The following is a 13,385-nucleotide window of genomic DNA, read 5'->3' as shown; positions in this document are numbered from 1 at the left end:
TGTATCCATTATTTGGTTTAGGTTTAAAAAGAGTTTAAAATGATTATTATTTATTATATTTTATTTAAGATTATTAAAACTTATTAAAAATTAATATAAATTTATTTTAATTATAAATTTAATGAGTATAGAGATCATATATATATGATTAAATAAATGTTTAAACCGTAAAAAAATTAATTTTTTATAAACTTAAACATTTTACTCACACATTTTTTATCTTTATTTTAATTATTTTACAACATATTCAATTTTTTTAATAGCAGAACATAGTTTTTATCTTTTATTTTTATTTTAAAAGTGAACTGATGGACAAACAAACTTACACATCCTTTCATAATTGACCATACAGAGAAATTTACACATCCCTTCATACTAGGCTATAAACTAAACCTACACATCCCTTCATACTAGGCTATAAACTAAACCTATCAACTCAATAAAAATTATTTAAAATATTTATTAATTATCAGATGTTTCCTAGATATATTCTTATAACAATAATAATAATAACAACCAATAGATACAGTGATGTGTAGTGTGGCTGCTGAGTTCGTTGGGTGAAACCACAAAGTTAGGGATCAAATCACATTGAGTATATTTTCCTGCTATAGTGTCTGGCTCAAGGAGTAGACTCCCCTTATCAATGAGTCTCGTCTCTTGCCAAAATCATAAGAAATTAGTATATCTGCTTGCAAGTTGTTAGATGTACTCTTGGTGTTATAGTGGCAGCTACGAGAATTGATCCTTCTTCCTTAGATTAGATCTGGCAGTTACGGATTCACACTATGCCTAAAAAAAAGCCAACCATATTTCGACAAAATATCCATTTAAAAAAGAAAAATTATACGATTTTTATACGATTTTATTATTTTCAATATATAAGAAACAAATAACGATGGAAAGAGGAGCGTATTATGGGCCATGGATGTGAAGTATTATTTCTTATTTGCAGATAAGAGATCATGGTTGGTGTTGGCCTTGAATTAAATTAATGTGAAGTTTACGGGATAGACAGGGAGTTTAGTGTCGGGGTAAAACAGTCCGAAATGTTGCTCTGTAATGGGTCCAGGCTTCTGATCTTCATTAAACATAGCGAAAACGAATGACTCAATGCTCTGGCCTGGCCTCTTCGGCGTTCCCGCCGTAGAGAGCACATGCTGGATCAAATTGTTATTGTAAGTCTCTGCATTGCTTACTATCGCATCATCGGTACCGTTGGAAGGCCAACCGCTTTCAGTAACAACGATAGTGACGTTAGGATAGCCGAACGCTCCCATGGCGGAAAAAACGGCGTCCACCATGGCATCAAATAGATTGTGATAAGTCAGATTTCCATCCACAATAGGGCTTGTGGGTAAGAACAAAGCGTAGTCAATAAGAATGTCGTTAGGGTCTGACGAGTAACTGAAATAAGGGTACACATTGATCATGAAAGGAGAACCTGTAACGGAAAGGAAGCCTACAATTGATTTTATAGTGTCTGCAACTTGAGCACTGAAGGCGCCGGCAGAGGGAGGGTAAGAAGAGCAGAGGATACCCATACGGCAAGAGCTAACCAGCCTGCCATAGGGCATTAAATGCCCGTATGTCAGGCTGGTCAGAGTATGGATGCCGAATGGGTCCATCTTCCATGCATCCTCATTCCGGCGAACGCATACCAGCCTTTCCGGGAACGCTGGCCCACGATCGACATGCTGGCACGACGCGTTGGCACTGGGACCCGGCCTCAAACAACCACCTCGTCTCCCGCCCAAAATTCAACTTTCATTTTCGAGGGCCGATTCCCGGTTCGCACCTGCTCTGCTAATCCTCTGCTCCCGTGTGCGCCTGCTCTGTGCACCCTCTGCAACAGCGATCGCGTTCCCAAACATCCCCTGCGACCGTGGGACCCTCTGCACAACCTCTACACAAAAATATTGTGCTGTCCACCTTTTCGTGTAAGATTTCATTCCGTCGTTGAAGAGAATCCTCTTTTACTATGTACTCATCAATTAAATCTAAGCGTTGTCTGGCTCGTCTATAACAGTTGTAAAAGTTTCGAACTGTAAAAGTTCTTGTTGCAGTTATGGCAATTGTTTAGATTGGATAAACTTGTTTTACTGATAGCAGAAATGCAAAATGCAATGAAAACTCTTTTAAGAGCCTAACTCCACAACCTTATCTACTTCTACTGATGTATATCCAAACTAACTCACGGGAATTTATTGAAAACAAGGATCATTAACATGGAACTGGATGTGTAAAAATCTCCACAAAAGCAAAAGACACAAGGTCGGTCATCAAGCTTAAAAGGAAGCAATTCATTAGGTGGATGAACACCGGCATAGTACATATGTTTTCCCCCTAAATAAAAACCAGTCAAATCCATAACTAATTCAGTTCAGATACAGAGAACCAGGATAACCCATATGTACATACGTTTTTTCCCTAAAAACAAAAACCAGTTAAATCCATAAGTAACTAATTCATTCAATCACAGAGCACTAAAACCACCCATATGTAATCTTGCTGCCTTGTCGCAATCATTCCAATGAGGAATGCATCGTTTAAGCAGTAACTAAATTTTGAAACGTAAAATGATGCCCAAGAACAATGAAAGAAATATTGCTCATCGGATAGGATGAGCCATGTGGACCAGGGGATATAAAAAACCCTCTTTGTTTTCATCTTCTCATCACAGAGGAGATGTTGCTTGCTTGCGGATGCTACTAGATCTTCTTACCGGGGTGACCACCTTGTGCTCCTCATCTCGACCACCCTGCTCATCCAACGAGATTACATCAAGAAGTTGTAGAATCACATTTAAAATATATATACATAGAAAGAGATATATTCAGCAGAAATTCTCTGTTCATTTCCTTGATCTGCAAAAAATATAGCATTGAGGATAAGGGAAACTAAAAAATTTGATGTTTTTTAGTTTACGCTGAGTCAACCAGTCTCGGGGTTCAGAAACATAGCCTGCCCTTTAAGGGAAAAGATCTTAGTGTCAGGGCATGATTCTGAATCATGAGACTTAGGGTAGACTTAGGGTATGGTTCTGAATGCTGAGACTAATTGACTATTGCATTCTTTTGAAAGAATGCCAATTAAACAAAGTATAACAATTTGACCTGGAAGAATAACTACTCTAGATATGAAAATTTGCATAACAAGACTGCCAGCACTAGTACTTGTAGAGCAGCATTAGTCCATTAGTTCCTCACAGTAGTAACATATTATTTAAGCATGGCATGGGTAGGAAATATTGTTTTGTGCATTAGTCCATTAGTTCCTCACAGTTCCTGAAAGTCTATAATATTGTTTTGTGCATGGGTAGGAAATATTGAAGGGGAGATAGGGAATTATGCTCTAAATGTGTTTATATCTGGTGGGGACTTGAGTGTAAATTGTACACACAACAAAAAATTGCATTTCAAGTGGTGTTCAATATTTATAGTATGAACTGTTGCTCATATGTTTAGTCAATAATCATGTTCCCTCATTTGTATAGGGATTTGAAGAATGAAGAAGTGGGACTTGATCAATGAGTTGGAGGTTGAGGACCCAGAAGGAATGATAGAGTTTTCAGCAGAAGATTTGACATGGACAGAAGTAGCAGGAGACCAAGTCACAATTATTCCATATTGTCGACTTGAGGATTTTATAAGTGGAGAGCAAATGAGGGAAATTGCACCTACTCAATTTGTTGCTAAAACTCGACGAATTAAAGAGGTGAAGGATATCAAGAGGACAAATTCTTCAACATATCTAGAATATGTTGTGTGAGTCTCTCTCTTTCTCTCTCTCTATCTATATTAAGTTCACTATGTCAAACATGCATAAATATTTTATTTAATTTTTGGTAAATTCTTGATAACAGATATTGGTGTGCCTATGGTCCAAATCATGTACAATCCAGCAATGTAGCTGAACCTGGATCCACAACTATAAGACGTCTTCCACGTCACAACATCAAATTTGGTTGTCAGTGTCACTTTATTATGCGACGACTTGCTCTTAGACCAAATGATGCCGTTCTAATATATACAGCATGCAGACATATTGATGAAAAAAATGTGGTTTGTCATGGAAATGAGGCAAATGACATGCCCAAGAAATTCAATTTTGCGCCGCATTTAACAGAGCATATATGAACTATTGTTGAAGATTTGGTTCGTGATGGTTTTAATGCTACGATGATCTGGGAAAAATTTATTTATGATTTAAGGTATGGATCTGGTGAGTTGTTCACAGGGGAACCTCGAGATTCTTTCATGACAAGAAAGGATGTGTCAAACATGTACAATAGTATCAAGAGGCTAGAGTATGTGAAGCATGAAAGTGATCCAATGAGTGTGGATTGTTGGGTTAGTGAGTGCCCAGAGAGCTTTTTCTTCTACCAACAACAAGATGTTGTTAAAAACATCCCTTTCATTATAGGCATACAAACTAAGTGGATGCTTTCAATGATGGTGAGATACTCACACAACAACATGTTATCAATGGACTCCACTTTTAGCACTAACAAATATGGGGTAAACATATTTACCAAAACTTCATTTATTCTACTTTATTTCAATGTCGTCCTCTTATATGCTTATAATATTGTTTTCTTATTGTAATGCAGTATCAACTGTACACCATAATGGCTTTTGATGATCATCACAATGGGATTCCAGTGGCATGGGTAATATCATCACGGAATGGTACTCCTGATATTTGTAAATGGATGTCACAATTATTTGCAAATGGGAAAAAGGAAAACCCAGATTGGCATGTCCGAGCTGTCATCACAGATGATGCAGCAGTGGAAATCGAAGCATTAAGGTGAACCAGTTTTTTATTTTTAGAAGAGATAAAAAGCAATAATGTTCAAGGATATTCTCTTATAATGTTATAATGTTTCAGGACTTGCACAAACTGTACACTATTGTTGTGTGTATGGCATGTCCGTAGAGCGTGGCTGAAAAATGTTGGAACGAAAGTCAGGGGAAAGGAAAATAAAGTCTGTATCTTCCGTGCTCTGGGATTAATCATGCATTCGTGTGAAGATGATGCATCTGTGCAACATGAAATTCAAAGTTTCTTTGATGAATTCAAAGAAGAAACAATGCTTTTGGATTATTTTGCAACCAACTGGTTAAACAACAACAAGTTATGTAAGTATCCTAAGGTTGCATTTTATCAGTTTATTTTGTAATTGACCATTTTCTATTGTTTTTTCGCATCTAATATATGTTTTTTTTCCAGATATGTGGGCAAAAACATATAGGGACTTCCCACATTCCAATTAGGACACTAATAATGCTATCGAATCTTATCACCAGTATCTAAAGCAAAGGTACCTCTGTGAGAAGAATAATGCGTCCCATAGAAGGGTGGATTGGTTGTTGCACCTATTATTAAACAAGGTTGAGTTGTATTACATTCACATGCAACGTCTAAAAAATGCTGGTTTTGTCCGAGCTTCAAAAATTGAGCAACAAATAAATTTAAGTAAGTGCAAAGCAAAGAATATCCCAGATGAAGATTGTATGGCTGATGGAAACAAGGAAAGTGAGTACTTGGTTCGTAGCCAAACTACAACAACTCGTGATACATGGTATCATGTCGTCTATAAAGGGTTGAACCTAAACTTTTGTAATTGCAAATGGGCCCTAAATGGCAATATTTGTAAGCATATTATAAAAGTTGAGATGGTAGTGAATAGCAATGTTTCAAGGGGCAATGAATTGCCTAATGTCTGTAGGTCTATTACAGAAAGACCTGGATATTTACTTGATTTAAATGAATCATTTGTAATGAGCCCAGAAATTGAAATGAACCTTCCAGCTTCGCCTTCCACTGATTCAACCATTGTAAGGCAAGATAGCGCCCTAACAATCGATGAGGAAATTAAACTTGTGATGTCATCAACTCATAAGATATTGAGGGGTTTATTACAAATAACACCCACAAATTTGGAGGAGGCATATGCACTAAATCAATTGGTAAAAAATGTAAGTCAAGAGTATAATAATAAGAAATTTGATGTTGTAACTCCATCCAAGGTCACTACCAAGAGGCGACATAGTTTCTTGAGCCCAACAAAAAAAGGGGGACAAAGTGTTCCTGCGTTGAAATCAAGAAAATATGGACCACAGTTTCTAAAGGTTGGACGGTGTCGTGGAAGGAAAAGAAGCATGAATGAACAATTGGAGATTTCTTCTACAAAAGAAATCAATCTGGACCACACATGTTGGGTCCCTATAATACTAGTAATTACCCCATTATTATTGTAGTTATACCCCTTATTTATATTTTTTTGCCCCTATTACCCCCATATTGTTATTTCTGTGCCCCATAGAATCCCTCTGTTGTTATTTTTGTGGCTTTATATTATTATTGTTAGGTCGGCTGGATTATATTGTGACTCCTTAGACTCCTATATATAGAAAGGAGGTTTTGTCATTTGTATCATCCAAGAATTGTTCATTTATGTAATGTAAAGGAGGTTTCCCCCTCGAAGAGGCTGAATTCTAAGGCGTTGATCTCTCTTTTCTATCTTTTCTTGAGCTGGTTTCATAACATTTGGTATCGGAGCTTTGGATTCTAGGGTTTTGCTGATCCAAACAGGTCATTGTGGCATTTTCGCTATAACTTTTTTTTTGTGATGTTTCAGAAGTCGCAAAAAAAACCCATTTGAGAAGAAATCGCGCTGAACCTTGGGTCCGAATTTCATAGCTTTTCGCGTGATATTTTCGGAGATATGATCTGAGGAAGTTGGTCTTTTTGCAGACTCCTGAATTACACTCAAACCAGGTGACCTGGGGAAAATCGTCATAACTTGCTTTCTGAGCATCGGATTGAAATTTCGTAAGAAGTTACAGAAATAGGACGGACTTTAGTTTTCGTTTATATATTTTTCAGAGTCAAAGGTTGAAACAGTGACACGTGGCACTTCATACAAGTTCGCTCTACTGAACTAGTCTATAATCAGGTCACTGCGGGAGATTGTGCATAACTCTTTCTTGGAGAATCCAATTTGGATCAGACTAGTAGCATTGGAAAGAGGACATAGAAGGCTACTACAGGTCACAATTTTAGAACTAGATGATTCAAAATTACAGAGATACATCAGATTCAATATCAGGCTTCTACAAAGTAAAAAAAAGGTGTGTAGTTTTTTTTTAATTTTTGCATAAGCTTGGTTTGAAGGAATTCAAAGGGCATAGTAAAACATTATTATCGGTAACTGATGCCCCGAGGAAAGAAAATGCAAACACCTAGTAAGGAACCTAAAAGCTCTAGCATGACTCATGAAGAAGAGGAAGAAATGCTACATGATATATCAAAATTACAAGAACAAGTGCAACAAATGTCACGCTCACAAAAGCTAACAGATGCTAAGATAAATGGCATGGAATCTAAGATAAAGGGCATGGAAGCTCAGGTGAATGGCATGGACGCTAAAATTGATGGCATGGATGATAAGATGGAAGAATTGAAGATAAATATGAATAAGTTGCTACAAGAAATGGTCACTGAGGGTGAAAGAGTACTAAAGGAAACTCATGATGAGAACAAAAGAAATGTTAATCATGATTCCATAGACTCTAATGTTGGATCGAAGACTCACCATGTTCCAAAAATCGATATGAGGAAGTTTGATGGCAAGGATCCCGCCACATGGATATTACAGATGGAGCAATTCTTCGATCTCAATAATGTGCAAAACACACAAAAGGTACGTATGGCAACTTTATATTTGGAACCAAATCAGTTTGTATGGTATCAATGGCTTTGTTCTCGTAAACAATTTATCACTTGGGCGATTTTTACAGAAGAATTGATAGTACATTATGAGGATACAAAAAACAACACTTTTTTTAGCCAATTGATAAGTCTCAAACAAAAGGGTTCAATAATGGAGCACATTGAGGAGTTCCAAAAATTGAACATAAGGGTAAAAGATATTCCAGAGGAGCATAGGATTGATGTGTTCATAGGGTCTTTAAAGGATAATATCCAACATGATGTGCGCCTTTGGGAACCTGATTCATTAGAGAAGGCATTCAGGTTAGCAAGAAAAATGGAAAGCAAAATTATGGCAACTAGGAAGCATACCATTCACAACTATAAAGACGGAAGTGTTGTTGCCCATAGTCTTCCACAACCTACAAGGTTGACACCACAACAATTGGAAGAAAAAAGAGCAAAAGGGCTTTGTTACAATTGTGATAGCAAATACACAAAGGGTCATAAGTGTGGTGAGAAGAAATTATTCTACATAGATTGTGAAGAGGAAGAAGAAAAGGAGCAAGAAAGGTCAAAAGAAGAGGATATATTCCAGGAAAAAGCCTAGATGAAGAACAAATAAATCCGACCATATCTTGTAATGCATTGGCGGGAATTACCACTCCTCAAACCATCAAGATAGAAGGACAAATCAAGAAGAAAAAGGTAATAGTGTTGATTGATTCAGGAAGCACCCACAATTTTATTCATTGTAGGGTAGCAAAAGAATTGAATTGCTTCCTATATCCAGCACCAGAGTGTCAAGTGATGATTGCAAATGGAGGAACAATAAATTGTTCTGGAAAGTGCCATAATATCAAGCTATCCATGGGAGAATATGTATTGACTAGCCCAATGCTTTCCATTCCAATGGGAGGTGCTATGTTGTACTAGGAGTCCAATGGCTACAATCCTTGGGTACAATAGCTTTTAATTTTCAAGAACTTTTCATGAAATTTTCTGTGGAAGGAAAGGAAGTTGAATTAAGGGGTATTGCAGGGAAACCAAGAAAGATAATCAGCTCTAATGGCATGAAAAAGCTTCTAAAAAAGGAGAAAAGAGGTGTAATTGCACAATTATGTTCGCTAGATGTTTCCACATTGGAATCATCTATTTCTCCAGATCTCCAAAAAGTCCTGGACAATCATTCCAAGGTATTTGAGACTCCCAAAGGTCTCCCACCTATGCGTGATCATGATCATGCTATTCATCTGATTCCAGGAAGTGTTCCTCCAAACATCAGGCCGTACAGATATCCATATGTCCAAAAAAGTGAAATTGAACGTATGGTTGCAGAAATGCTAGAGGCTGGTATAATTCAACCGAGTCAAAGTTCTTTCTCAGCTCCAGTAGTATTGGTGCACAAGAAGGATGGATCATGGCGCATGTGTCCATATTATAGGGAGCTCAACAAGCTCACTATTAAAGATAAGTTCCCCATTCCTGTCATTGATGAATTAATGGATGAATTGCATGGATCAATTTACTTCACCAAGTTGGATCTTCATTCGGGATATCATCAAATCAGAATGAAGATTGAAGACATTCCGAAAATGGAATTTAGAACTCATGAGGGTCATTATGAATTTTTGGTCATGCCTTTTGGCCTTACCAATGCACCTTCAACATTTCAAGGTTTGATGAATTCAATTTTCAAACCATTCCTTAGAAAATTTGTGTTGGTATTTTTTGATGATATACTAATCTACAGCAAGTCTTGGAAGGATCATGTTGAACATGTTGACAAGGTGTTACAACTATTGGAGGAGAAACAATTATATGCAAAAAGATCCAAATGTTTCTTTGGAGTCCAGGAGGTGGAATATTTGGGTCATATTGTATCTCATGAAGGAGTTAAGGTAGACCCTAGCAAAATTAAAGCCATTAAGGAATGGAAAATCCCCACATCCATAAAGCATCTGTGAGGATTTCTTGGGTTGACAGGGTATTATCGCAAGTTCGTTAAGAATTATGGGAGAATAGCAGCACCTCTAACAACATTATTGAAGAAAGATTCATTTTCATGGACTCCGGAAGCAACAAAGGCCTTTAAACATCTTAAAGAGGCAATGTGCCAAGCATCGGTCTTAGCTACACCGGACTTCACAAAAACCTTTATTGTGGAATGTGATGCTTCAGGAAATGGAATTGGTGTTGTTCTAATGCAAGATGAAAGACCCATTGCTTTTGAAAGTCGTCCAATCAAGGGAAAGTTTTTAAGCAAAGCTATTTATGAGAAGGAAATGTTGGCAATACTCCATGCACTTAAGAAATGGCGACCCTACCTAATGGGAAGACACTTCAAGGTAAAAACGGATCATGATAGCCTTAAATACTTTTTAGAACAAAGATTATCCTCTGAAGAGCAACAAAAGTGGGTCACAAAGATGTTGGGTTATGAATTTGAAATCATCTACAAAAAAGGGAAGCAAAATGTGGTGGCAGATGCACTCTCAAGAAAGGATGAGGATATGGAAGCATTGTTGTGTGCCATTTCCATTATCCAACCAGATTGGATAAACGAAGCAAAGGAGGAATGGAAGAATGACGAAGAAGTGTGGGCACTTATTCGAAAGCTACAACAAGATTCCAGTACTTCTGATACATTTAGCTGGAAAAATGATTTGTTATGGTACAAAGATCGCTTATACCTCTGTAAGAATTCCCAACTAAAACAAAAGATTCTTATGGAATTGCACACTTCTCCCTTAGGAGGGCACTCAGGATTTTTAAAAACTTACCACAGGGTTAAGAAGGAATTTTTTTGGGATGGCCTTAAATCAGATATTCAAAAGTTTGTGGCAGAATGTTTGGTTTTCCAACAAAATAAAGTTGAAACAATTAAGACACCGGGTCTATTACAACCTTTATCCATTCCAAGCCAACGTTGGGAGGAGGTTTCAATGGATTTTATCACAGGTTTACCCAAGTCTAAGGGAAAAAGTGTCATCATGGTTGTAGTTGACAGACTTACCAAGTATGCACACTTTTGTGCATTATCACATCCATTTAAAGCCAGTACAGTTTCTACTGCATTTATGGAAACAGTTCAAAAGCTACATGGAAACCCAAAGATTATTGTAAGTGACAGAGATCCCATTTTCACTGGAAATTTTTGGACAGAATTATTTTCATGTCTTGGTACTCAGTTAGCTCATAGCTCATCTTATCATCCTCAATCTGATGGGAAAACTGAGATAGTAAACAAATGTTTGGAAGGATATCTTCGTTGCTTTGTATCTGATAAACAGACACAATGGGTCAAATGGTTGCCTCTGGATGAATGGTGGTATAACACTTCATTCCATACAGCAACAAAAATGACCCCATTTATGGCACTTTACGGTTACCAACCACCATCAATCACATCATATTTAAGAGAAAATTCTAAGGTTTAGGCAGTGGAACATCACATCGAACATCAACAACAAGTCCTCCAACTCTTAAAGGATAACCTCGTGTTGGCACAAAATAGAATGAAACAACAGGCAGATCAACATCGCAGTGAAAGAAGTTTTGATGTAGGTGATTGGGTATTCCTACGGCTACAACCATATAAGCAAATGTCCCTAAAGCAAGCTAAGAAGGATAATAAATTATCACCAAAGTATTATGGTCCGTACAAGGTGTTGGAAAAGATTGGTACTATGGCATACAAATTGGAGCTTCCTGCAGCTTCTCAATTACACCCAGTTTTCCATGTTTCATGTTTAAAGAAGGTCATAGGCAACAAGCTCCCAGTTCAAACAATATTGCCAGAACTTGACGAGGAAGGAAAAATTATATTGGAACCGGAAGCAGTCACAGAAACAAGAACTCGACAGCTACGAAATCGATCAATTTCAAAGTATCTTATCAAGTGGAAGAACTTATCCGCTGAAGATTCCACATGGGAGGATGAGAATTTTATGCAGAAGTACCCAGAACTGCTCAAGCGTTGAGGACAACACTTTTTTGAAGGAGAGGGGCATGTTGGGTCCCTATAATACTAGTAATTACCCCATTACTATTGTAGTTATACCCCTTATTTATATTGTTGTTCCCCTATTACCCCCATATTGTTATTCATGTGCCCCATAGAATCCCTCTATTGTTATTTTTGTGGCTTTATATTATTATTGTTAGGTCGGCTGGAATATATTGTGACTCCTTAGACTCCTATATATAGAAAGGAGGTTTTGTCATTTGTATCATCCAAGAATTTTTCATTTATGTAATGTAAAGGAGGTTTCCCCCTGTTATAGCTCCAAATCTCACTCTTATGGTTTGTGATGCTGCACTCATGGCCTAGGGCAACCCCTCCTTCCAGACCTGGTCCAAAAATTTAAAAAACAGTGTTTTATTCCCTATACGCGACATTGCCCTGAGTTAAACGCGTGTACACGCGGGTCTGTCATACCCAACCCGCGTGTATCTATTAAAACACTTAAAAAAATATAATTTCCTCTTTTTCGGGCGGTGATCGCGGGTTTACCTGCTGGATCACCTGTTAGTGCCCGTGGCCCAACTGTTCCCAACCAACTCCTAACTAAAAAACTACTTTGGAGAGGGTATAAAAAGACATCAATGGGAGGGCCAAGGGGAGAGAGAAAGGAGAGCAAGATTATTATTCTGAGATTTTCCCCTTAGACCAGGTCTGAAGTCCTTGGTGCTTTCTGCACTTCCCCCATCTTGCATAGGAAACCCTTGTTTCCATGTGTATTGGTGATAATTCATCCTTGATACCATCATTGGAGTAGGACTTGGAAGGAGCTCTTGTCGGAGGCTTGAGGCTGGAACGAATCCGGGAGGAAGCTTGCTTGGAGCCTGCTGAAGGTGTTTAGGTGATATCTTTCCGATATGTGTAATTTATTTGCCTTTATTTATAAAGAAACACGTCTTTGTTCCCGAATAATCTTTCTTTATGCTTATGAAATTCTTGTGTTGAATTCTTATGAAAGTGGTTACTTAAAGATCTTTTATAACTAACTTTATAGCATGAAGATGATTTATACATAAGTATTTGTACAGGTACTGTTGTGTTCTTTGATTTGTTTGTCTTGCAGGTCAAAGAAAGAAGAAGGGAACTCCAAGAAGGGTTTGCACCCTAACGGTCTTCTCGAACGTAGGACCTTAGGTATGTGCCCTAAACATTAGAATTTGCTTAAAAGTAAAAATGATGGCTGTGTGTGTGTGTTTCTTTGAATAAGCAATTTTCAGTCTGGTGGAGTCTTAGCCCAAAGGACCCTAGGGGTACTTTCCCTTCAACCACCCCCTCGAAGAGGCTGAATTCTAAGGTGTTGATCTCTCTTTTCTATCTTTTCTTGAGTTGGTTTCATAACAACACATCTAGAAGGGTACAAGGTTCTATTTTGCAAAATACTGGTATGGAAAATATCAATTGATGTATCATTTTATGTGAAATTCAAAATATCATTATCTTCAATGCAATTGCATAACAATGTGTTTTTTTTTGTTACAGCTGAAGAATCCACATCTCATCATACTTCAAGTTGCCAAGTTCGTTTATTTCATGAGAATAATGTGGATCCAAATATGGGGGGTTCATTGATTCATTTTCCATTTGATTCACCACATCCACCTCTCCCGTTTGATCATCGAACCCCCTGGTTGTTTCCACCAAT

At 37.5% G+C, this 13,385-nt stretch overlaps 1 protein-coding gene across 1 annotated transcript in view; it reads right to left on the bottom strand.

The window, feature by feature from the left end:
* Positions 1-986: 986 nt before the first annotated feature.
* LOC149264871 (glucan endo-1,3-beta-glucosidase-like) overlaps positions 987-13,385 on the bottom strand; it is a 46,568-nt gene continuing 34,169 nt past the window's right edge. Inside the window, exon 4 of the mRNA XM_089401071.1 lies at positions 987-1,554. Coding sequence (XP_089257197.1) covers positions 987-1,554 — 568 coding nt within the window. The remainder of the gene's footprint in view (positions 1,555-13,385) is intronic.

Source organism: Pinus tabuliformis, chromosome 6, assembly GCF_031772625.1.
Source record: "Pinus tabuliformis cultivar Carrire ecotype Pingquan chromosome 6, CPIR1, whole genome shotgun sequence".
In the NCBI taxonomy this organism is placed as follows: domain Eukaryota; kingdom Viridiplantae; phylum Streptophyta; class Pinopsida; order Pinales; family Pinaceae; genus Pinus; species Pinus tabuliformis.
Note: the sequence above shows the minus strand (reverse complement) of the source record. Positions and strands in the feature narration are given on the sequence as shown.